Below are 26909 nucleotides of genomic sequence, written 5' to 3' on the forward strand. Positions count from 1 at the left end.
TGCTACTGATTTGTGACTATGCCAATGATTCCTTGTCCTGATTGGAACACACAATGTCTTCTGACTGGCGATGCACTGCCCAGATTAGTGTGTCCTCACTTCCCAGAAGGGGATAGGGAAGAATGATGGGTTTTGGAGGAAGCCGAGCCGTCTTTCCTTACTTGGATTGCTATTTTGTGTTTTTTGTTTTTGGTGTGTTTTGTTGTTTCCTATTTTTTTTCTGTTTCGTGTTCCTACAGGTCATCATTGACTGCTAGCTCCTTTGCAGTGGACTTTCCATGTTCAGTCTAGTGTAGTATTATACCGTTCATCTATGTTGCACTCCCCCTACCGTTATTGCTTAATTGCAGCTTGTGTGAAGTAATAACATGTGTAAGCTATTGTCTCATAATGTGAGGGGCTTTAACTCCCCCCTCAAAAGGAGTAAATCGTTCAGGGATTATGCCAAACAGCACCCTGACATCATCTGTATACAGGAGTCCCATTTCACCCCCCCGTCTCACCCTAAATTTTTTCATAGGTTATATAGGCATTTTTATTTTTCTACATATGGTTCTAAAAGTAGAGGGGTTTTGACGCTTTTGCATGATTCTTTCCCTTTTTCTGTAGAACATACCCTGATAGCCGCTATGTTATATTGGTGGGGATGTTGCATGATAAAACACTTTGTATACTTAACTCTTATGCACCAACCGATGCTCCGCTTTCCTTTTCTACCAGTCTATGCTCGAAACTGGCCTCCCTCACCTACGATTGGTTGATTTGGGCTGGAGACTTTAATTTTGTTTATCATAGCGAATTGGATCGGTCTCATCCCGCCCCACTTCTTAGATCTGGGACCCAGCAACGTAAGGTACAGGGGTTATTTAAGGATTGTAATGTAGCTGATGTGTGGTGAGAGCATAATGGTCATACTAGGGGGTATACTTACTTCTCTCCGTCACAGCGCACATACTCACGTATTGATTGGATATTGGCTAACACGGTCATGCTTCCGTTTCTCCTCTACGCCCGCCACGTGCCATGTGTGTGGTCGGATCATGATATGGTATTGGCTGCATTCCACCTAGCTAGGCATACTGTGATTCCCTTTCGTTGGAGATTGAACGAGTCACTGCTCACAATCCCACGCATACGTTCTCAACTGGAATCGGATCTATCTGAATATTTTCTTCACAACACTACCAGTAGCTCACCGTGTTGGCTGTGGCTAGCCCATAAGTCGTACCTGAGTCGGACGGATTATATCTCTGGCCTCTGGTGTCAAGAGGGATCGCCCAGCCACCAAGGTTGCGTTGGAAGCCAAATTGATCCGCCTTACTGTAGCTCATCAACAAAAGCAGTCTGTGTACCTTTATAGTGAGGTCAGACGTACTAGACTTCAATTGGATGCGTTGCTGTCCACGGAGGTTGAGAAGGCGGTCCGCCTCCTAGCTAATATGCTCCGCAATACCACCTCATATAATAAGGTACATACCATCCAACTGCGACCCGGTGTACTTACCTCTAACCCTGACCACATTTACACAGCCTTTCATACCTATTATTCTTCTCTCTATGCTGCCCCGCCCCAGAATTCTCCCTCATCCTTGTCTATATCCTCTTTTTTCTCATCCCTACACCTACCTACTCTTGACTGAGGCTCTGGAGGCACTGAATGACCCGTTTACAGAGGATGAGGTAACAGAGGCAATTAAGAGACTTAAAAAACGGCAAATCCCCAGGGCCAGACGGCTTCTCTGCCGCGTACTATAAAAAGTTTGCTTCCCTTCTGGTCCCACATCTGACGTCCTTGTTTAATGCCCTTAACGACTGCTGACCCTCTCCCCAGTGAATTTTTGGATGCCCACATAACAGTGATCCCGAAACCTAATAAAGATCATTTGCACCCGGCTAATTATTGCCCTATCACATTGCTAAATATTGACACTAAATTGCTCACCTCTATACTTGCAGTCCGCCTTAATCGTTCACTTCCCTCCCTGGTGCAGGCGGATCAGGCAGGATTCGTTCCTGGCCGACAAGTTCCCGACAATGTGCGGAAAATACTTAACCTTATCCAATGGTCCAATACTACAAATACCCCCATGTTAGCGTTGGCAGTCGATATAGAAAAAGCTTTTGATAGTGTTACCTGGCCGTATAGGTTTGCGGTATTGCGCGAATTTGGTTTTGGGGGCTCTTTTATGACGATATTGCACCATCTGTACTCTACTCCCAGGGCTTTCCTTAAGCTGTCCTCCACCACACCAGTGCCCCTGAACATCATGCGAGGGACTAGACAGGGCTGCCCTTTGTCGCCGGCCTTGTTTGCTCTTGTCATGGAGCCCTTGGTGGCTTTAATTAGGTGTGATGCAAATATTAGGGGAGTCGGTGTGGGGAATCGGGAATATAAGTGCAATTTGTTTGTGGATGATTTTTTATTAACGATCACTAAGCCGCTTACTTCCCTCCCTAATTTGCTTAGGGTTTTAGGGACCTTTGAGCATATGTCCGGGCTGCGAGTTAACACTAATAAATCTGAGGTCCTCTACTGTAATGTCCCGGATAAGATACAGCAACTTGTAGCCCTAAATTTTGGATACAGGGAGTCTTCCAGGGGTCTTCCTTACCTGGGGGTCCAGTTGACCCCGTCATTGGATTCTTTGTACCAGGCCAATTATGTGCCTATGTATAGATCCTTGAGAGCCGACCTAGTGAAGTGGGACTATCCTTATATCTCGTGGGAGAGTTAATGTAGTCAGAATGGTGATCCTGCCGCGTTTTCTGTACCTATTTAGGACTCTACCCATACCCATTTTAAAGGGCGAACTGCTCGCCTTTCAGAAATATATATTTAGGTACATCTGGTCTAAAAAACCTCCGAGAATTAACAGAACCCTTATGTATTATCATAAAAGGCTGGGAGGGGTATCTGTACCAAATTTATTAAAATATTATTACGATGCTCGTATAGCACATTTAGCCCAGGTCAACATCCGCAAGGGGGCCCCTAGGTGGGTTGAGCTGGAGGGGTCCTTGACTTCTCCCTATTCCCTGACTTCGCTAATGTGGACCACGTCACCCATTGCTGCCCTGTTACCCTCCTCCGCTCGAGTGACGCTATATGCACTCTCCTTGAGGCGCCAAGTTCGCTTTAAGTTTCTCTTGCAGTCAGTGCCTTCTCCTCTTTTACCCTTTTTCCTTAATCCTTCTTTTTCCTAACAATTGCACATGGGAGGAGAGAGCATTCAATTTCCATGTCTCACCGTTTACATATGTATCCTCTGCTGCCCATGGAAAGCTTTATGATGCACTGCAAACATGTAAGTGATCTTTGTTTTCTACATGACTAAATTGTGACCTGACTGTTTTTGATTCCAGTTGGTCTTCGGATCGAATGTTTCTGTTCTTTATGCTGTTATTGTATGCTACCTTTTTTTATGGATCAATAAAGCTTCCTTGTTTGACGGTTAAAATATGTGGTCTAAACTATAGGTAAAAGGTTTCAAACAAGAAATAGATGTTTACCTGCACTTCTGTTCCATCTCATCCTTTAACTGCATCTCATTGTGTAACTGCTCCTCCAGCTGATATATGCTCTTCTGCAAGTTCTCCACCTAAGCAGAAACCAATGTTTATCAGTAACAATATATCAAAAACTGTAGGCAGAGAATTCTTGCTGACAACAGGAGTAGGAACTAAAAAAAAAAAAAAACAGACTGTACAAGGACATCCTAACTTTACACTCAAAAAAAGGAGATTTTTTTGTACTCACCGTAAACTCTCTCTCTCTCGGAGCCTTCATTGGAGGACACAGGAGACCATGGGTATTAAGCTGCTATCCACTAGGAGGCTGACAATAGGCAAAAAAAAAAAGAAGTCTGCTCCTCCCAGCAGCATATACCCGCCCACAGGCACTGAGCTAATCAGTTGTGTCACAAAGCAGTAGGAGAAGCCAAACCACAAAAGGAGAAAACGTCCGGAGGACATCAAAAGTAAGAACAGGCAACAAACAACCTGACAAGGTAACAGTAAACGGGTGTGTGCTGTGTCCCCTTAATGAAGTCTACGAGAAAGATTTTACGGCAAGTACAAAAAAAAAATATTCTCACGGTCGCCTTATTGGCGGGACACAGACCATGGGACGTCCCAAAGCAGTCCCTGGGGTGGGAGAACCAACCGCCAGAGAAGGGAAGGTCAGGCCAGAGACAGAGCCATAACCATTCGCCCAAGAAAGTGGACAAAGCTAAGGAGGAAACCAGAATACGGCAACCAACAACCCGAAAGCACCAGCAAAACATGAGGGGTGAGCCAGGACCCAAAAGGAAGGAACTAAGCTGAGACTGGAGCCCGACAGCTGACCAAAAAGAACCCGTCCAGTCAGGAGAGTAGAAAACACCTCTGAGGAAAAGACAGAAGTCTCAGGACCATCGAGGCCTGGCCAAAACGCAGAAGCAAGAGATAAGAGAACCCCTAATGCAGGGATCCGTCCAAGCAAGGTAAAAAGGGTGAGGAAACGCCACTCCCAGAAGAAAAACTCATGGAAGCATAGCCCTTACAGGAGTCCAACCCCAACCACAGGACAGAGGCTGAGGAGAGAGAACGACAAGAAAAAACACTGGAGGGAGAAGAAGAAATGCAAACAGGCTGGAGAGGAAAGCAGAGCCATCAGGAACACCAACGCCCCTTTCCAGAGAAACAGAGATTCCCAGATCCAGGAAGAACTGGAGGGACCCTGTAGTCTGAAGCCAGGAGATGCAGAGAACCTCTACTTGGAGGGAACACTCCAAGCTGGCGAGCACCTAGGTCGGGGCAGAACATGGAGCGGCGAAGACCACCTCTCGTAGGGAAAAAGACTGAGAAGAGCGGGACCGGAACCCTGCCAAGGCTAGAGACAAGAATCCCCGTAAGGGTGGAAGCAACAGTAAAACCACCGCGGAGAACAAGGCACAGAGAGGCCACATGGAAGAAAGCCCAAGGCAAGAAGGGCCTGAAAGGCAGAATTACGAGGGAGAGGGACATTAACGAACCGGGGGCTGCCAGGAAAGAATGAAATTACCCAAGGGGAAAATAGCGGCCAAGATAATTAGGCACCGCTACGCCAGAGGCCACCATGCTGCCCAGCACTCGCAGACAAAAGAAACCAGTGGATAGACAAGGCTGATCAAGCAGGGGATCCCAATGGTCTGAATGGACTAGATGACAGAATAAAATCCCAGAAAGCCCAGTCACCGAGAGGAAGACAAAGGGGACCCAGAGAAATGTAAACCCAGCTGAAGCCACAAGGCGAGATAGCAGAAGACATGACCAGGGCGCAGGAGGGCGCCCACCCAGCCTGGCGGCAAACACGGTGCAAATGACACACTCCAGAAAAGGAGGGGTGACTTGCCACAGCCGAGACTGTCGAGGAACCCCAGGGAGCCAAGGCAGCCCGAACAGAAGGGCCACCAGAGGAAGGACGAGAGACAATCCAAGCTGAAAGACCGCTGGAGAGTAAGAGCAGAGAACAACAGAGAGCCTTTACATCCAGAAGGAAGTACACGGACTGCCAGGATGACTGCAAAGCAAGACATACCCCAACAGGGAGAGAGGGCAGCACAAGGAGCTGGAGAAGTCAAAAAGGGAGAGAATGAGGGCAGGAACGAACAAAGAAACCCTCCAAGACTGGGAGGCTAAAAGGACAACGGCTGCAAAAGGCAGGAGCCGTACAAGGACCACAGAGTCCTATAGTAGACCCCCACTAAGCTCTCCAAAGCTGGGAGCGGAAGGGGGTCAACGAGATGGCTTAACCATCCACAGGGAAAAATATAGAAAACTGACAGCACTTTGCCTAGAAGAAGAGAAATACAAATTCGCCCCAACTCCGGCGCGAGCCAAGACTACATGAGCAATGATAGGTATCCAATAGTAGGCAACAGTTGTGAGAAGCTGGACCACTAATACTCCCTTTCCATAGAAGGAAGAAGGAGATGGATAAGATAGCCAGAGCAGAAGATCTGCCAAGCCCACCAAGCGCCTCCCCGGGGGAGGGAAAAGTAAATCTTGGACGAGTCAGAGTATGAACCAACCAAACCCTGACATGAGTGTAAGGCTGGGTTCACACTACGTTTTCTCCCATACGGGAGCGCATACGGCAGGGGGGAGCTAAAACCTCGCGCTCCCGTATGCGCTCCCGTATGTAATTCATTTCAATGAGCCGGCCGGAGTGAAACGTTCGGTCCGGTCGGCTCATTTTTGCACCGTATGCGCTTTTACGACCGGACCTCAAACCGTGGTTGACCACAGTTTTAGGTCCGGTTGTAAAAGCGCATACGGCGCAAAAATTAGCCGACCGGACCGAACGTTTCACTCCGGCCGGCTCATTGAAATGAATGACATACGGGAGCGCATACGAAGGCATACGGGAGCGCGAGGTTTTAGCTCCCCCCTGCCGTATGCGCTCCCATATGGGAGAAAACGTAGTGTGAACCCAGCCTTACACAACAAAGGCAGAGACACTGCAAACAACTCCCCCATGAAAGAGGGAAGGCAACAGCTGTACTGGCCAGAGTTGGCTCCCCACCACGACCCCTCGAATAGGGATAATGTGCTGGGTAAACTACAGTAGGGAACACACAAATCACTGGCACTGGAAGGACATAGATCAACACAACCCCCCCATATTTGTAGGGGGGGGGAGGGAAGTGGATGCCACCACCATCGAGCGCCCTAGGAATGCGCAGGGTCGACCACTGGCTCCCTCACACTAGAGGCCCATACCACTTCACATCAATGGGACATCACCCATGTAAGTGACTATACACGCAGACACAATGTTTTGTTGCCTTCGACCGGGTAGCAGGGGTCCGTAATTCAGTTACAGATGTGGCAGAGCACGCCCCCATGGACGTTGGGGAAAACTGTGCATGGAGGGACACCCTCCCGGCAACACCCACATGCCGTGATGCACCAGGGCTGCAGCCGTGAGCGTGGTAGACAAAGGCATTGCAGAGGTCCAAGAACAACAGGCAACTTTGACATAGCAAGGTACCAGAGTCACAGACGTCACAACCTCCATGGATTGAGTAGAGAGCCCATGGTACACCGGTCAACTCTCACCCACAGTGGAGTACTGGAATAGTAGCTGTGGCAGATGGCACGTCCTTCATGGGCGGTGGCCACTTCACAGAACCACCCACGAGGAGGCTGCACAGAGTCCATTACCCACACAGGTGCACCCCTTCGGTCATTTCACACAGTAAGTGTGGCACTGGGACTGCAGTAGCGGACACAGCGGACTATGTAAGGGTAGGTAGTAGGTGGTGAAGGAAACACGCAGGAAAGGGCAGTGTGGCGAGCAATGCTGGTTACTACACAATAGAAAAGCTTGCACTGAACAAAAAGTGCCATAATAAAAAACAACATGAAAAATCTGTATATAAGTAGACAACGCTGGTTACTGTCCCGAAGACTGAACTTCTGGCAAAACTGCATAGTTCAGAAAAAGTGACCAATGGGGAGCAAGGAAAGCAAAGGAACAGGGACTAAAAGCACCTAGTGGGGACTCTAGGTCTGCGGCATATGTGAGCATAATGGAACAATGCACATGGGCTTGTGTCTGACCAAAAGTTAAGCATTCCAAAATGTGGGATGCACCGAACCAGCAGAACTGCCCTATCAGTGCAACGCTTAGGGCGACAGAAGCAAGCTTCAAAATCGCCCCCCCGTTCTGAAAAACCCAATCAACATATGGTTCTCGAATAGGGAACGTATAGGATAGTAACTGATAGGAACATATACTACACCAACAGGCCGAAAAATCTATAAGAATGCCCTAAAGGCATACTAGGAAGGCAGGGGACCTGAGGGGAAAAAACTCCCAACTAGGAAGGGCCAAAGAAAAAACTATGTAGCTGTAATAACTACTTTAGACCACTAGAGGGGAGCCTTACACACTCAAAGAGAAAACAGTGCTGACAACAATGCAGTATTCAGCCATTGGAGGGTGCAGAGTACCTGAGAGAAGCCATGTATTTTATTTTATCACACTACTTTCCCCTCAGAGCGCACGGCTCCCGGAAGAAAACACGCGTTATAGAAAACACGCCCCCAATGACGCCCTAAAGTAAATGATGAAGCCGCACGGACGGGGGAATGGCCACGCGAATGGAGCACCGGCCGCCTGGAAAAATTAAGGCGCGCCTCTCCCCAGCAGCTGCTTCAGAGACCAGGCCGGGGACGGATGTATGCTGCGGCCGGTCTCGTCCCCCATTGCTGCCCGGCCCAGCCACGCGGGAGCGAAGACCCTCTGCTAAAGAGGGTCCGCCAAAAGGTAAAAACACTTTGCCAGCTCACTGAGCCTGGCCGTAATATGGTCTGACAGGTGCAGCATGAGAGGGGGTGTTGGGGAGTAATTGTAGATAACCCCCCTGGCGTATACAACTAGCCAGCCAGGATCGCGTCAGACACACGGGGGAGCGGAGACCCGCTGCCCTATAGACCCTGGGGCAGCAGACAAAGTCTTTGGTCAGCAAATAAGAAACACGCTGACAGGACACTGAGCCTGGCCGCAAAACAAGTGCAGAAAGGGTTAGATTAACAGACCACAGGACTGTCCCCTTCACGTGGTGGCAGAAGCCATGAGAGGACCGGCCCAGCACAGCCACGTGTAATGACTGATAAGGAGCTGTGCACTATAAGAAGGGGGGACCCCTGGGATGAGCACAAGGGAGAAGGGGGGGGGGGGAATGAAGTTCATACTCACCCACGGATTCCATCTTCCAATACTCACCCAAAAATCTTCAGTCAGCTAAGGCCGCGCTGCATCACGCCAAGTTGCTATAGCAAAGCGGGCAGGGGCAAGTGGGGGACCCGGCGTGCTACCGTCAGGTGCTGACCGCTTGAGAGAAGGGGTTGACGGCCCATACTTCTATGCACCGTGCCCTTTTGTCACATGTGGAAAAAAAACTCAACTAGACATCCCTAGCAAGAAAATAAACAGAAAAGACCAGGTATGGAGAGAGCTCCAGACCTGTGTCTACCTCCTATTGACAATAAGCTAAAACTGATTAGCCCTGTGCCTGTGGGAAGGTATATCCTGCTGGGAAGAGCCACCTTCTTTTTTTGCCTTGTGTCAGCAGCATATACCCATGGTCTGTGTCCCCCAATAAGGCACCCAAGAAATAGCTTTGAGTTTAGAAAGTTCTGTGGCATCATTCAGTGTAAAACCCTTTTTCTACTCCTCCTCCCAGCTGAAGCTTTATCAGTCATCTTTTACAAGGAACACAACAAGAGGACAATGCACAGTAGTATTGTCATTACAAGCAGAATAAGGGGTCAGGTCACATTCTTCAACCGTCCAGGAAAACAATGTTCGATTACCACCAACACAGACACTGATAGGGAATCGCACTGTAAAACTACTGCTTTTGTAATCTCCCTAAAGATTAATACATACAAAATTAAGAATAAACCTGACCAATTAATGACCAGACTAATCTTCATTTTGTAGTTTTTATAACTGCTAGAGATGAGTGAACTTACAGTAAATTCGATTCGTCACGAACTTCTCGGCTTGGCAATTGATGACTTATCCTGCATAAATTAGCTCAGCTTTCAGGTGCTCCGGTGGGCTGGAAAAGGTGGATACAGTCTTAGGAAAGATTCTCCTAGGACTGTATACCACCTTTTCCAGCCCACCGGAGCACCTGAAAGCTGAGCTAATTTATGCAGGATAAGTCATCAAATGCCAAGCCGAGAAGTTAGTGACAAAATCGAATTTACTGTAAGTTCGCTCATCTCTAATAACTGCATAAGACTGGAGTTACCAGGTTCAACACAATAGTAAACAGAAAATTGCAACACAGCAAGCTGATGAAATCCATAGTGGCGATTTATTCCATGATGTAGAGACCAAACAATTGTGTACACACACATATACAACCATGGCCGTAAATGTTGGCACCCCTGAAATTTTTCTAGAAAATGAAGTATTTCTCACAGAAAAGGATTGCAGTAACATGTTTTGCTATACACATGTTTATTCCCTTTGTGTGTATTGGAACTAAACCAAAAAAGGGTGGGAAAAAAAAAAAAGTAAATTGGACATAATGTCACACCAAACTCCAAAAATGGGCTGGACAAAAGTATTGGCACCCTTAACTTAACCGGTTGCCAACTTAGGGTGCTTTCACACTGTAAAACAAGTTCCGTTATGAACGCCCGTTATGAAATCTGCAGTAATACGGCCGGTACTAAATCACTAACGGCCGTTAGAAAATCCATTTATAGTCTATGGGATTTTTCTAATAGCTGTTTTAACCTGTTATCACCCGTTATTAATAACGGCTGTTAATTTGTGACGGGCGAATGAACGGGAGAAATAGTGCATGCAATAATTCTTCCGTTACTATCGTCCGTCACAAACTAAAGGCCGTTATTAATAACGGTCGATAACAGGTTAAAAAGGTTATTAGAAAAATCCCATAGACTATAATGGGATTTTCAAACGGCCGTTAGTGATTTAGTACCGGCCGTATAACTGCAGATTTCATAACGGGCGTTCATAACAGAACTTGTCTTACAGTGTGAAAGCACTCTAAGGATGAGACGGCTCGTTCTGAGGCGGCAAGCGGTGTATGACACGAGCTCTCGATTCATGCCCGCGCCCTACCCAGCTGGCCTCTGTATCTAGGGGCCGGCATTAATAGCAGACATGCGGTGATCGACACGGCCGGCTATTAACCCTTTAGATCTAAAAAGTGCCTTTCTCTCGTCTCTGGTGGTCGCGGGGAGGCGATCCACTTCTGATGTAGCCTGGGGGTTTACCTCTCCTTCACTGCCAGCTCCTGCGCTGAGAATGATAAAGCCTGAGAGCAGACAGATCAATGTGGTTCTATAAAACCACATTGACCTGTATGGGGAAATAAAATAAAACCCCTAAAAAGGGGACTAAAAGTGTAAAAAAAAAGTTGAAGTAAAAAAATTTAAAAAAAACACCCATTAACTCCTTCCTTATTAAAAGTTTAAAATCACCCCCCTTTTCCAAAATTCCATATAAAAAAATATGTAGCCATAATAAAAACAAACATGTGGTATCGCCGCGTGCGTAAATGTCCGAACTATAAAAATAGATCATTAATTAAACCACACGGTCAATGTCATACGTGCAAAAAAAGTTACAAAGTCCAAAATAGCATACTTTTGGTCACTTTTTAGATCATGAAAAAATGAATAAAAAGCAATCAAAAAGTCCGATCAATACAAAAATTTTACCGATAAAAACTTCAGATCACGGCGCAAAAAGTGAATGCTCATACCGCCCCGTACGCGGAAAAATAAAGTTATAGGGGTAAACATAAATTTTTGTGCATGTTATGATTTTTTTTTCAGACGACAAAATCAAGCCTATGGTATATAAGTAGGGTATAATTTTAATCATATGGACCTACAGAATAAAGGTGTAATTTTTACTTAAAATTGTACTGCGTAGAAACGGAAGCCCCCAAAATTTAAAATGGTGTTTTCTACAGTTTTGTCGCACAATGATTTTTTTTTTTTTTTTTTGTTTCGCCGTAGATTTTTGGATAAAATGTCTGATGTCATTACAAAGTATAATCGGTGGCGCAAAAAATAAGCCATCATATGGATTTTTAGGTGCAAAATTGAAAGGGTTATAATTTTTAAAAAGTAAAGAGGAAAAATCAAAAGTGCAAAAATGGAAAAACCTTGCGTCCTTAAGGGGTTAATATTTGGTTGCACATCCTTTGGAAGGGCGTCTTTTCCTAACGGCAATTTTAATATCTCTCCACAGGTGTTCAATGGGATTAAGATCTGTACCGATTGCCGACCACTTCAGAACTCTCCGGCTCTTTGTAGCCATCCATTACTGGGTGCTTTTTTTTTTACTTATGTTTGGGGTCATTGTCCTGCTGGAAGACCCAAGATTTCCAACACTGGGCTGTACAGTGCGACCCAAAATCCATTGGTAATCCTCAAATTTCATGACGCCTTGCACACATTCAAAGCACCCCGTGCCAGAGTCAGCAAAACAGCCCCAAATCATTATTGAACCTCCCCCATATTTCACTGTAGGTACTGTGTTCTTTTCTTTGTAGGCCTCATTCCTTTTTCACACTGACACAGATGTTCCCTGAGCCTGCAGGACAGCTTGAATAACTTTGGAACTTGTTTGGGGCTGCTTATCCACCATCTGGACTATCCCGCGTTGGACACCTTTCATAAATTTTTCTCTTCCACCCACGCTCAGGGAGAGTAGCTACAGTGCCATGGGTTGCAAACTTCTTGATAATGTTGCGCACTGTGGACAAAGGCAAATCTAGTACTCTGGAGATGGACTTGTAACCTTGAGATTGTTTATATTTTTCCACAATTTTGGTTCTCAAGTCCTCAGACAGTTCTCTTCTCTTTCTGTTGTCCATGTTTAGTGTGGTGCACACAGACACACAATGCAAAGACTAAGTGAACTTCTCTCTTTTTATCTGCTTTCAGATGTGATTTTTATATTGGCCACACCTGTTACTTGCCTCAGGTTAGTTTAAAGGAGCATCACATACTTGAAACAATCTTATTTTTCCACAATTTTGAAAGGGTGCCAATAATTTTGTCCAGTCCATTTTTGCAGTTTGGTGTGACATTATGTCCAATTTGCTTTTTTCCCCTCCTTTTTTGGTTTAGTTCCCATACACACAAAGGTAATAAACATGTGTATAACAAAACATGTATTACTGCAATCCTTTTCTGTGAGAAATATTTCATTTTCTAGAAAAATATCAGGGGTGCCAACATTTACGGCCATGATTGTGCATATGTATGTTTATATATTATATACATGTGTGTGGGATAAACACCACATTTTAATTGTTCAGTCATTTCCACAAGCAGAGATACCAATTATGTTTTCCATTACATTTTTTTTATCCCCATCAAGGACTTGCCTTTGTTTTTGTGATTGCTTTTATAGTACATTTAATACATATTTAGTGCTGTAGATTTTCCTTTCATAGTTACCACAGGGAATTTTAGAAGGCAATCTAAGACAAACTGGATAATTCCTCAGTACGAGAGCATACAAGTCCAGGTTAGATGCAAAAATTGCTTATACAGTGGGCTCCAAACTATTATGCAAAGTATTAATAGGATTTCAGTAAAATACACTTAGTTTTTCAAATAGTGTGTTTTTTTCTCATATGTTCTTAGTTAACTGGTATCAATCTCAGACATATTTCTTAATTGGTTTGCCTGGTAACCCTGATGAGTACAATATGTTTAGTTCCTAAAAGCATTTTTGACCATAGTATAAAAAGAAGAAGTGTGTCATCAGTGTACCTCAAAACAGTAGTACTAGGAGGCAAAACTGGCACCCTTAAAGAAAATAGAAGTATCAACTATGCATGGACTGACAGGTTCGATGGATAAGAGAGTAGTAAAAGCCATCTCAAAGAGGGGCTCACACATCAATATAAATATTTTTTATTTAAATTGTATTTTAAATATTTTCCGAAACTGTATTCTGCATAATAATTTGGAACAAAAGCTTTTTCTAAAGACTAACACTTTAATCTTAGAAATAATCATATGTAGAGATTAAACCACCCAGCAACTAGACATGCTGGAAAAAAAAGCTAAGTGTGGAAAACTGGGTATGCTTATTAAAATCTGCATTAACGTTGCAAGAAGAATTTCTGTTCAGGACTTCTACACTTACAGTCTATTTTCGGTATGCTTTAAAGTGAACATTGCTAAAAACAGAACATGCCAACATGATGAAGTAGCAATTCTATCTGGAGGTCACTCACATACAAGTATAAAGACATACCAGGTTTTTATCAACTTTGGAACTGGATCTATTGTCATCAGCATTTGAAGCAGGGTCAGATAAATACCTGAAAAACAAAAGCAACAATGTGCTGACACTAAAAAGGATGGAAACTTTACATATGTCTCCAGAGGTATTTTATTTCACACAAATTCTGCCAGAAGGGCAATATTAACTTACTGTCTGTTACTGTAATATGTGAATCCTACAAATGGAAGCTGGTTCCCCACAAATGCTTTCGGTATTGGGAATGTTTCTTCCTCTCCTTTATCTTCCTCCAGATCATCAAAATTACTTGTATCAATGTCACTTGTTAAATCCGGTACTACAGGGGCTACAGCTATAAAAAAAAAAAAAAAAAAAAAAAAAAAAAAACAGAAATCAGAATGGGCACTGTGGCTAAGGAAATGGACATTGCTTTATATTACAGAAATGTATGACCCCTGCAACCTCTTGAAAATTGTGGTCCCCGGGTCCTCTGTGCATTAGTGTGACTGCCGCTCCATTCACAGGCGACCGCCATTCTTGAGGTGGCTGGAAGTCATGGAGGTTGGACCCAGCACACTCACACATTTATAACCCATCATGTGGATAGGTGAAATAATTTTAGTGGAAAAATCTGTCTAATTTTGCTTTCTCAAGTTGATAAAGGCCTCTGTATTCTTTCTAGCATCCAATAATTTTCCATGTTTGGCACCTTACAAGCAACAACATTTTGTTTCCCTTTCTTTTCTGAGTTGCTATTTCTGTATACAAGTACGTCCTGAAGTTAGGCCCTGCTCACATTAGTATTAGAAACACAACATTGTGACATTGTTAAACAGGAGAGCCAGAATATAATCAGCAAAACTGCATTTCATACAACTCTCTGGGGAAGTGGAACACCCATGACTCCGGTTCTGGGATGTTAGGCAAGGTCCACATTGACGTTCGCTTCTGATCGTTTTTTTCAATCTTATTTTTTTTTATAGCCAATCGAACTCTAAAACAGGTCGGATGCAAACTGCTATTATCGGGTCCCAACGGAACCCATTCACTTGTATGGGGTACGTCGTGCTTCAGTAATTTTACAGGTATTTTACAGGAAGCTGAGAAAGAAAAATAGGGCTTACACTATTTTTTTTTCTCCACTAAACTCCCGTCCTTCTGGCCGGATTGCTGATTAAACTCTGAATAGCGGAGTCCGACGTCAATATTAATGAGGCCTTACAGCTACATTATATTCAATATATATACAGTTACTGCTATAAATAAGGACATTTTAAAGGATTAGAATATTTAACAAAAACTACTTGAGAACACATGGAAACATTTTCTGGCATCTCTTCATCTGGTAAGAGGGATAAAAAAGGAAACAAATACAATGAGTAAGGCTAGCCACACAGACAGCTGTCAGCTTAACACCCAATCGGCCACTAGTTATTTTACCCATAAACACACACATGCTCAGGTGAGCATGCATGCAATATTTTTAAAGATAAAAGAACTTACTGTCTCTAAGAGTCTCCCATGCCCATTGGTCATTTTTGAAGAAAAGATGTCTCTTAATTTCTTCAACCCCATTCCGCCCCAACCGGACTTCCCTGGTAAGGGAAAAAATTAAAACAAAAACAATCCATGTCAATGTTAAATGATCTAATTTAAAACAGTCCATAACATTATTAATGAACAAAATATAGTTTGAAAACAGAATCTAAGTCTGAAGGAGTAGACAACACGTGGATTAAATTAGGCTAGGGCTCAATTATTACTACTTTGGGGACATGCCCCTCAGGGACCACCCTAAACTAGAGACTCCCCAAAACAAAAATAAAACTTAACTTTTATTCCCACTGTAGTTAAAAAAAAAAAAAAAATAATTGTTGTTTATCAGTGCTTATTTAAACCACAATGTGGCAGAAGAGTTTTAAAAATATGTACACTATGTATATTCCTCCTTTGACAAAGCCAGGGAACTGTCGAAACGTTAGGGAGGGTAGTGTTTAAGTTTCAGGTCTTATTTACAATTGGTCACTACCGTGACCACTAGAATCCTCAATTTACCAACCACTTAATAGTAAAACTTAACTTTTAGTGCCTCTCCGTGCTCTGTATACGGTGCAAGATGTCAACTTGCTACATTACTGTAATTTCATTGAGGTGGCGTGGCTGCAGCCCGCACACTACCTATCTATATTGAGAGCATTGGTGGAGATATTAAAATCATTGACGCAAGTACCTGTCCAACATTTCACGACATCAGTGGCTTTGTCAAGGACTAAGGCCACTGTTTAAAACATTTCTGCCACATTGTGGTTTAAATAAACACTGCTAACTATAGTGGGAATTAAAGCAAAGTTTAATTTTTGTTATGGGGAGTCTTTAGTTTAGGGTATTCCCTGAGGGGAATGTCCCCAAAGTAGTACTGATTTCATGTTTGTCCTGAGACTTCTAGGCAATTTTTTTGTGATAGGGCTCAATTATGACTAAATAATAGACCTACATGTAGTAAGTTAGACTGACAGGTGCACAAGAGCCAAAAATGCTATCAGGCAATGCACCTCCAAAAGAATAATGGAAGTGACTACAAAACAGCAATATCCACGAGCCAAAGGGTACTCATGTAAATGGAAATACATTTAACTTCACTAAACAAATTTCAGAAGCAGAAAAATGTATATACCATAGAAGTATGTATTTCATTGTTCCACGGTAAAACAACAACAGGGATATAAATGTGTAGGAGGTAAAGTGAACACGCAATTGTAAAACTGGTTGGTCGTACAGAATCAAACAAATTTTAAATAAGCACTGTCACCAACCCTTTTTTGATATGTTGTAGCACTTGTGTACTGCAACATATCTCTAATATATATCCATTTTTATTTTTTGTTTAAAATATTTTATTTTACATTTGAAAACCGGCCAATAGGGGGTCGCCTGATGTGACGTCACGACTGAATTAGGATCGAAGCCGGCCAGACAATCTGTCCTAATTCAGTCAGCCTGCGCTCGCTCCCTGCCTGTCAATCAGACAGGCGGGAGCGAGCCCTGTGAACGCCAGTGCTGCGCGCATTGGCTCACTAGCCTCACGCGCAGCCTGTCGCCCCGTCACTCGCCCCCGGCAGGGATATCTTGCACGGCAGGTTGGTGATTCTTCTATACTCCTCCTCCCTGGGTAGCACATGATCTGCTAAACAGGGAGGAGAAGATCCCGGAGCAGCCTGCCGTGCTATTGGCCGCTCATCTATGCGGGCTCCCAACAGGAGCGCAGCATAGATTAGGGTGGAAGTCGGCGCCCAGCAGGCGTCAGTGACGTCACGCCTGCTGGGGAAGTCTGCTTCCGGCAGAGCTACAGCCGGCAGCAGAAGACAAGACATTTTTTAAAAGGCATGGAGGGGGTTAGGGATATATTAGCAATAGGTAGGGACAAAAAAAAAAATTTAAGATGGTGGGAGCTACTCTTTAAAAGGGTAGTCCAGTGCTGAAAAACTCATCCCCTATCCTAAGGATAGGGGATAAGTTTCAGATGGCAGGGGTCCGAACACTGGGGCCCCCCGTGATCTCCTGTACGGGGCCCCGACACGCTGACCAGATAGTGGGTGTCGACCACCGCACGAAGCAGCGGCTGACACGCCCCATCAATAAAACTCTATGGCAGAGCCGGAGATTTCCGAAGGCATCGCTCCGTCTCTGCCATAGAGTTGTATTGAGGGAGCTTGTCAGCAGTCGCTTCGTGTGGTGGTCAACACGCCCCCTTCCCGCGGCCGGGGGCCCCATACAGGAGATCGCGGGGGCCCCAGCGGACGGACCCCCAACGATCTTAGACTTATCCCCTATCCTTAGTTTTTCAGCACTGGATATCTCCTTTAAGGCTAATTTATAACATATATATGTTATCTATGAAGAGTGTTGTGTCACAATATCTTATCACAGGTCACTGGCACCCAATATTTAACCATTTCTGGGCTTGACACATCATAACGTAAACTGTCAAGAATGAGTAGTAGGAAAAAGAACTGGAAACAAAACACGGTTGGATAGGTGGGGACTACTGGGGCCTCCATCAATAAAGAAAATCGGGGTCCCAGAACCTCCCACGGTTGAAAGAAGTGTCAAGGACAACTATCTTCAAGAAGGGAGTGACAGTGCTTTAATAAAAAATTTTATACTCTATGATTTTATCCTATTTGCCACCATCTGCATGAGTTATAGTAAACCATTTTGGACATTAAAATTACCCACAAACAAATGTTCAATTAACCAGCAGTTATCCCTCCATACACAAAGTTTGGCTCGGCTGATCGTTAACGTGTTCTGGATGGAGAGAGGAGGGGAAAGCAGTGGTTAGACTACTCTTGGCGGTGGTTTCTTTCTTTAAACAAAAGGATCAGGCAGATTAATTTCAACATGCTGATCCTTCTCTCATCAGACGCCTTCTGCGTATGGTGGCCTCCTGACTCTCCCCAATAGATAACCAGAAGGTGTTTGTGTATGGGGCAGTTATGTATGAGAAAGACCTAACAGGAGGTAAATAAAAGAGTAAGGAGCAGAAAATAGGAATTAGTGTAGCGCTGGATTCGGTCCAAAAGGAGATGACTTGCAGCATCAGACAGTACATAACTTTATTTATTAAAGGCACAACGCATTTCTGGCTCGGATCGGGCCCTTCCTCAGGATAAGAGTGCATAATAAAAAGGTTTACAGTTATATACTTTCTGACGGCACAAGTAATTTCATCTTGGACTGGATCCAGCGCTACACTAGTTCCTATTTTTTGCTCCTTACTCTTATCTACCATACTAGGCCAGGTGATTCTGGGACCGGGTGGAACGTAGCTGCAGGACTTGACACGATATTATTCCATATACTCACAGACGTTGTGCTCTTAGCGCAACTTGGCAGGGCGAGTGTACCTATCATGTATCCATTTTATTGGTGTAATTTACGTATTTCACTAGGGGCGCATGCCTTTTTGTTTTTTCTTTCCTTCGTTTAACAGGAGGTAAAGGCGGTTCACAAAGGAGGAACCAGAGTGCTGAGATCAGTCCCAACTAAGATTGGGGTTACTTTATTTGCAAGATATCTTAGTGGTGACCTATTTTCCAAGTATAGGTAAGTTCACACATACAGAATCCTGAGCAGATTTGATGCGAAGAAGCAGAAAATCCTATGCATCAAATCTGCGTACATGTGAACGTACCCTTTATGTTTAATTCATGCCCTTTTATATACTCAGAACTATAAATGTAATAACATAACTATGTCTAGAGTAGGGGGATGTAAAATTCTGGTCCTATGGAACTCAAAGCAGTTAATGGATTATATTCAGAGACTGTCATTTTAGGAGACACCTCTAAAGATAAGAAAAATTAGCTAAAAGCATCTTGTGATAAAAAGACCTGTCTTTTTCCACTCATGTTACAAAATCTTTAAGCAGAATATAACAAAAAAAATGTTTTATATATATATATATATATATATATATATATATATATATATATATAAAAATATACACACACACACAAATATATATACAAACATATATAGCTTGACAAGACTGAGATCCATTTGCCTTTTCCACAGACCAGTCTGGAATGATACTAGCGAAAGTGACATATATACAAACTGCACACAAAGAATCTACGATACAGTGAAGAAACAGGCCAGACTTTGTAGTTCTTCAGTTCCATTCATTTCCTTCTGCACTGATTAATTCAATGAAATTCCATCACATAACCCTTTTTCATACACAACCGTGGTCTGCAAACATTTCCTTACAAAGGCACTTGTCAGATCTTTCTCATCGCTTACATATACTCACAACTTTCTTTATTTAGATAAAAAATGACAGAACAAGGCCGTGATTTCCAATGCATTCAATGTTGCTTGCAAACCCAAGTATATATATGATTTTATCTGCCTCCTGAAGTCATCGGCCTGCTGCCTTATAAGGCTTTCCATTACAGTACTAGGAACACTGATGATTTCTATATTTCATTTCCTAGAATTGGTAATTTAGGGCTTCAAGAACAACTAAGGGTTTATCCCGGGACATGTTTATTATTCAACAAATAATTTTCTTTTTATTCTTACGTTCTCAAAGACCTCTTTTATGCAGCAAAAAAACTGCTAAAACTTTTACACACAGACCCAAAGGGACCAGATACACCACATACTGCTGTTTGTGTTTTACAGTTTACATCAGTGTTTCTCAACCAGTGTGCCTCCAGCTGTTGCAAAACTACAACTCCCAACATGCCCGGACAGCCAAAGGCCGTTTAGCAGTATAGAGTTCAGCATAGGAAAACTATCCTCAGGCTACTAGATTGATTTACAAGCTGTTCTGCAGCAAAACTACCCCTAAAAGAGTGAACAACTCCTGCTTAGTTTGCTACAATTCTGCACATACCCAGAAAATGCTGAAATGTGTATTCTGCTTACTGGAGACCCTGTATGCCTTGTCTATATGCTAGGAAGAGTACATAGAATAGTATACCTCCTGTCAGAAACTTTGTGAACAGCCCTCACAAAAGAAAGAAAATCCTCCACCAGGACAGACCATAGATGTGCTAAGAAATACCAGCCTAGTCCAAGGCCTGTGGGTCCTTTTAAATCAACAATTAGATTAGGATGATTAGATATTCTTGCCAGAACACATAACCGCACCCTGAACAGATGTTTGAGTGACTACATTTTTTTCTTAGGGCATCTATAGATGAAGGAGAGATAGGTAAACACATACAATTCATTAGTTCAACTAATCTCTGATGACAATGATCTGATGCTGTAATAAAATAATTAGGATCATGACCATGATTCTTTAACCCCTTTGTGACCCATGCTAGCTCTAACCCACTGTAAAGTTATCTAGAGGTTTACCTCACCTTCCATTACTGCCCGAAATATCCTATTGAGCAGATTACACAGATCAATGTAGTTTAAGTAAAGTGAATTGATCTGTATGAGAAACCTAATGATTCCTCCTAAATGTCCCCTTTAACCCCTTAACGACCACGGATGTATATTTACATCGGTGTCCGACTCCCGATCTGTGAAGCGTGCTCAGAAGCTTTCAGCCACCAGGACCCGCGGCTAATACCAGACATCACTGATCGGGCTGATGTTCGGTATTAACCCTTTAGATGCAGCGATCAAAGCTGATTGCGGCATCTAAAACGGGAGAAACCCATACAGGCTAGCTCAGCGGACCTGTTCGGGACCGCCACAGTCAAATCGCGGCATTTGATTGCTCCAAGCCTGAAATCCAGCCTTGAGCAACCAAGCGCAGAAAACACTGATCAATGGATTCCTATGGCAATGCATTGAACAGTGCCTGCAATCATTGTATGCAATGTTACAGTCCCTAGAGGGGGCTGTAACACTGAAAAAAAAAAGGGAATACATTTTATTTAACCCCTTCCCTAATAAAAAATCACCCCCCCCCCTTTTCCCCCATTTAAAAAAAAAAAAATGTGTAAATAGAAACAAACATGTGGTATCGCCGCATGCGTAAATGTCCAAACCATAAAAATATATAGTTAATTAAACCGCACGGTCAATGGCGTACGTGCAAAAAAAAAGCGATCAAAAAGTCCCATAAAAAAAAAATGGTACAGATAAAAACTTCAGATCACGGCGCAAAAAAAGTGAGCCCTCATACCGCCCCATACGTGGAAAAATAAAAAAAAGTTATAGGTGTCTGAAGAGATTAAACGTATACATTTTCCTGTATGTAGTTATGATTTTTTCCAGAAGTATGACAAAATCAAACCTATATAAGTAGGGTATCATTTTAACCATATGGACCTAATAAAGATAAGGTGTCATTTTTACTGAAAAATGCACTGTGTAGAAACCATAACATAGTTACAAAATTGCGTTTTTTCTTCAATTTTGTCGCACAATGATTTATTTCCCTTTTCGCCGTAGATTTTGAGGTAAAATCACTGATGTCATTACAAAGTAAAATTTGTGGCACAAAAAAAATAAAAAAAAGCAATCATTTGGATTTTTAGGTGCAAAATTCAAAGGGTTATGATTTTTAAAGTGTAAGGGGGAAAAAACGAAAGTGCAAATACTGAAAACCGCTTGCTCCTTAAGGGGTTAAAGGGGACTAAAAGTGTAAAAAAGTTTAATAAAACGTACATCAAACACTTTCATATTAAAAGTTTAAAATACAGAGCAGATGAGTCATCACAGTGAGGGAGAGAGATGGACATGCCCCCTTCATAAGGCAAGCACAAAAAAGAAAGTGAGCAACATATAAATGTTATTTGTTATATAGGTCCTGGACACAAATGTGATATGTACATGATCAGGATTAGATGCTGAGTAACCTATCACTTTTTTTTTTTTTTTTTTTGCAGTATGACAGGTACGCTTTAAGTCTAGATCAATACCCCCAATGGTATTGATAAAAATGGGCCCTTATAGACCTCAGTATACAAAGAAATAAAGTTAAAGGGGTTCGACAGTGGCAATTAAAAAAAAAGTATTATAGTAATTACATGTAAAGCATGACAAAAACGATACAAATTTAGTATTGTGTTAATTGCGTTGAGCTAAAGTATCAAAGTAAGCGGCATAGTAAATAGCGTAAAAAAAAGAAACCTAACCTAAATAAGCTTTTTTTTTATTTCACCTCACAGTGTAAATTTTTATTAGTTTCGGAGCATATGTTAAGGCAAAATAAAGGAAGTACTTACAAAGTACAATCAATCCCGCAAAAAAACAAGCCATATTTTTTAAACAAAATAAGTATGCTTAAAATTGCTAGAATTATTTTTGTTTTTATGGGGCTTTTGGATCACTTTTTACTTACCGTATATACGAGTATAAGCCGGCCCAAATATAAGCCGAGGCACCTATTTTAACCATAAGAAACTGGGAAAACATGTTGACTTGAGTATAAACCTAGAGTGGGAAATGCAGACATAGGCTATACCAGGGGATTCTGGGTGTTGCAGTTACTAACTACAATGCCCAGCATGCCCTGATACAGCTGACCCAAATGGTTTGAGTCAGCTGCATGGGCTGAATCAGGGCATGCTGGGCATTGTAGTTACTGACTGCAACACCCAGCATTTCCTGATACAGCCTATGGCTCTGCAGCTGACATGTTACAATGCCTAACATGTTGCACTATATAGTATTACAGAATAGGTTATGGTGCAACATGCTGGGAGTTGTAGTTTTGGGTCACCTGCAGAGCTATAGGCTGTATTAGGGCATGCTGGGCATTGCAGTTTCTAACTACAACGCCCAGCATGCCCTGATACAGCCTATGCAGTTGGCCCAAACCTGTAAATCACGTTGTGAATAACCAGAGGACCGGCTCAATACACCTCATGTGAGCCGTACAGTGTATCAATCCTCTATTTACATCAGAGATTTAATGAAGGGCAATCGTGCTTAATTGTGCATACTTCAGAGTGACTCCAAGGAGGTTATTGAACTTGTACGGACATTGCTATAAATTACCATCGCTCCAAAGACAGTTTTTTGCGTATTTGCACAGGAACTTTTATTTGCACACAATTAAATGTGCTATTAATTATCTATTGTACCTAATTCCTTATGGTTTATTTGAATGTAATATTTTATACTATTTTATTTTATCAGCTATTTGCAAGTGCCCTGCTGGTGCATACGAGTTCTGCTACTATTGGATCTTTTAATACATTTTGTTTATCAATGTATGTGATTTGTCCCGTATCTATTAGATCTTGGGCACTAGTTTTTTTTCCTTATACACGAGTATATACAGTATTTTTATTCTGATGAGACCAGATATTAGCATTTCTGGCACTTTTTTTTTTTTTACTTTTACACTATTCCCCATGCAAGATCATAAGCATTATAATTTAAACTGGTTCTGGACAATTCCGCCAGCAGTGATAAATATATTTAATTTTTATTAGGGGAAGGGTTTGTATAATGATAATTTCTTTATTATAAATGTTAAGTGACTATTATATGCAATCAATTGATTGCATTCACTGTACAATGCTATGATTGCATTGTACAGGGAGTTCAGCTGTATGACATATGTAATGATCTGGCAGAAGTAGGATCCATCAGAGACCGGTTGCTACCCTTTTAACTGATCAGAACACCACAATAACGCTGCAGGGGTCCAATACGCATAATGAACTCACTGGCACATGTCTTGTCTTTATTTAGAATTAGTTCTTGGCCTTAATCACGGTGTCCAAGGGGTAAATGACAGACATTTATGGGATCACCTATGTCCGTCATTATTCCCTTTACTCAACAGCCTGTTTTGACCTTCATGACCACTTAATGACCTTAATGTTCAAAATCTGACATGCATCCACTTATTTGGTAATAACTTTGGAACGCTTATGCAAGCGATTCTGAGACTGTTTTTTCGTGACATACTGTACTTTACATTGGTGGTAAATTTTGACTGATATATTTAGCAATTTTTGTAAAAATTTGCATTTTTCAAGATATTATATTTTCTGCTCGTACGATAAATAGCCATGCCGCACAAAATTAATGATTAATTCACATCTACAATATGTCTACTTTATGTTCCCATTATTTAACATTCTTTTACTTTTTATTTAGAATGTTAGAGGGTTTATAAGTTTAGTAGAAATTTTCCAGATTTTCAAAAAAAAATTGCAAAATCAGATTTTTCAGGGACCAGATCACCCCATTTTATAAACTGCACCCCTTAAAGTAGTCAGACTGACATTAAAGAAGTGTATTAACCCTTCAGGCATTTCACAGAAATAAAAGCAGAGTGGAGGAAGAACTTTAAAATTTCATTTTTATGGAGATTTTTCAATCAATTTTTTCCCCCTGTAACACAGTAGGTGTTGACAAAGAAATAAAACTCAAGATGTATTCCCCGAATTCTGAGATACTTAGAAATATCCCATATCTGGCCTTCGTGCGTTACGTGTATCTCACACAGGCCTTAGACATGAAGGCGTGCTGTGTGGATTCTGGGGCATCCTTTTAGTTTAGGATATTTTCTTGGCATCATATAAAACTACAGGGGCCTTGGGGTGCAAAAATATTTTTGGGAAACAAGTTGTCGCTTTCATTTGTACCATTCTGGGGTACATGTGATGCGGATTGTTTTTTATTTTATTTTTTATGAGGCAGTATATTCAGTGGTTGATTTTTATTTCAATTTTTTAGGTTATCCGTCATGCGGTGTAAATGACATTAACGTTACACTGCAGGTTGATACGATTACAGCGATACCAAATTTATATATTTTTTTATATTTTAGTTCATTTATGGGATAAAAACTATTTAAAAAAAAAAATCATGTCCGTAAGTCGCCGTATTCTGTTAGTTGTAACTTTTTGATTTTTTCAATGACGCAATTGTGTGAGGACTCTTTTTGCAGGCAGCGGGACATGTTGATTTATTTGGGGGGACTATATTTGGGGGTGTATTATACACTTACATAATTTATTTTACTATTTTCTATATTTTTATCACTTTTTTTATAGTTCCACTTTTTCTTTTACTATTATACACAATTCAATGGAGTACACATCTGTACTCCACTGAATTATGCCACTGTGTCAGTACTGACAGGCATAGGATCAGTCCCTACCTTAGGCCACTGTCAGTCCTCTGGTTGCCATGGCAACCATCGGTGCTCTGCTTTCACTTCGCAGTGCGCCGATAAGTGACCGAGGGAGCTCCTTCCCGCTGTTGACCTAATAGACGTTGCGGTCTTCGTGACCACAGCGTCTACAGGGTTAACCATGGATCAGAGTGCAGCTCTGATCCTGAGTGCCCGCGGGTGGCCTCCTCCAATGGGTCCCCCACTCACCACCGATAGTTTCACACAGTGAAGCAACGGAGGAGAGGGGGAAGGAGGAGACCCACACCAGATCCCTGCTTATGTTTAGTTTGTACGGACGGGCCAATAGCAGCGCTTGCCAGCTGGGGAACACTGCGATTGGTCCCTGGCCGGCTTCAGGAAGGCTCGGCTGTGCAGCACAGCCGAGCTCAAGAAACGGTCACAGCACCCGACGGCTCTGTGACAGTTTAATCTCATCAGGTACATGTACATGGCGTTGCGGGAAGTTGTCCCTAATCACCACACACATGTACCCGATTTTGCGGGAAGGGGTTAAAGGAGTATCGAACTGCAGAAAGAAGCCATCATTCACTGCCTATGAAGTAAATGCAGCTTCTGCACTCTTCGTAGACCCTAAACGCAGCAGGGCAGACAAGCATGCCCAGTGTCTTCTAGAGGTTAAATCAAGAAGCTCAAGCAAGCTCACGTAATTTTTTCCCCTTACATCTCAGGTATATATATCACCATAGTGTCAAAAAAGATGTCAACATAAACCATAGTATACTGACAGTGGCCCCATTTATTTAGATGTCTGGAAATAGTCAACTAGTGACTACATTTGTGGGACTTAAAAGCGTGGTCTGTGGAAAACACATTTACTACACCAATTGATCACAGCATTAACACCTAATAATGGGCTGGTACAACTTTTTTAGTGTCAAAAGAAACACCACCACAGACTGCAAGGAAAATGCTCACCCAAACGATAAATAATGGTAAAGACATTCTATGTATTTATTGAAAAAGCCATCGCATATAAAACAAACATTTAAAAGTATCCCATAAGAGAGGACAACAAAAACAAACTTGGGGGGGGGGGGGGGGGTTGACACTCTCCCTCCTGGAGCACTGGAATATAACAATCCAAAGCCACAATATACACTGTTCATGTAGTAACCACACTTCTATATGTGGGAAAAGATTACAATATACAATATCTAGCACATCCTAAAACATAACATGAATAAGTGAAGCATACAATATGCAAAGTGTCTGATGCCTAGTGCAAAAAGCAGGTAAAAATGTAACAACAAAGTAACCTTCCTACATAGCAGCCATCAATGATCCCTAAACCTGCACAGAGCGGCAAGTAATCGTAAGTCTGTGCCCCACAAGACCCCACGTGTTCCGTTGCTCTGGGCAACTTCTCCAGGGGAGTGATCATTACTTGCAGACATCAAGGAACAAATTCCACTAGGTGGCAAACATTCTCCATACTCAATCTTATGCCCCCTGTTGGTGCACATGTTATAGAAGGAATAGGAGCAATTCTCA

At 42.5% G+C, this 26909-nt stretch overlaps 1 protein-coding gene and 1 pseudogene across 3 annotated transcripts in view; both read right to left on the reverse strand.

Moving 5' to 3' along the window:
• The window catches only part of ROCK1 (Rho associated coiled-coil containing protein kinase 1), a 153013-nt gene that overhangs the window by 60846 nt on the left and 65258 nt on the right, over positions 1 to 26909 (reverse strand). For all 3 annotated transcript variants that reach the window (XR_008844196.1, XR_008844197.1, XM_056521689.1), the window contains exons 9-12: positions 15290 to 15381; positions 13979 to 14138; positions 13799 to 13865; positions 3511 to 3599 (exon numbers count right to left, since the gene is read on the reverse strand). Coding sequence is in view for 1 of the 3 variants with exons in the window: in XM_056521689.1 (XP_056377664.1) it covers positions 3511 to 3599; positions 13799 to 13865; positions 13979 to 14138; positions 15290 to 15381 (408 nt within the window). In the remaining 2 variants the exon portion in view is untranslated. The remainder of the gene's footprint in view (positions 1 to 3510; positions 3600 to 13798; positions 13866 to 13978; positions 14139 to 15289; positions 15382 to 26909) is intronic.
• LOC130274707 (U2 spliceosomal RNA) lies at positions 7607 to 7782 on the reverse strand (annotated as a pseudogene).

This window comes from Hyla sarda, chromosome 5, assembly GCF_029499605.1.
Source record: "Hyla sarda isolate aHylSar1 chromosome 5, aHylSar1.hap1, whole genome shotgun sequence".
Classification (NCBI taxonomy): Eukaryota; Metazoa; Chordata; class Amphibia; order Anura; family Hylidae; genus Hyla; species Hyla sarda.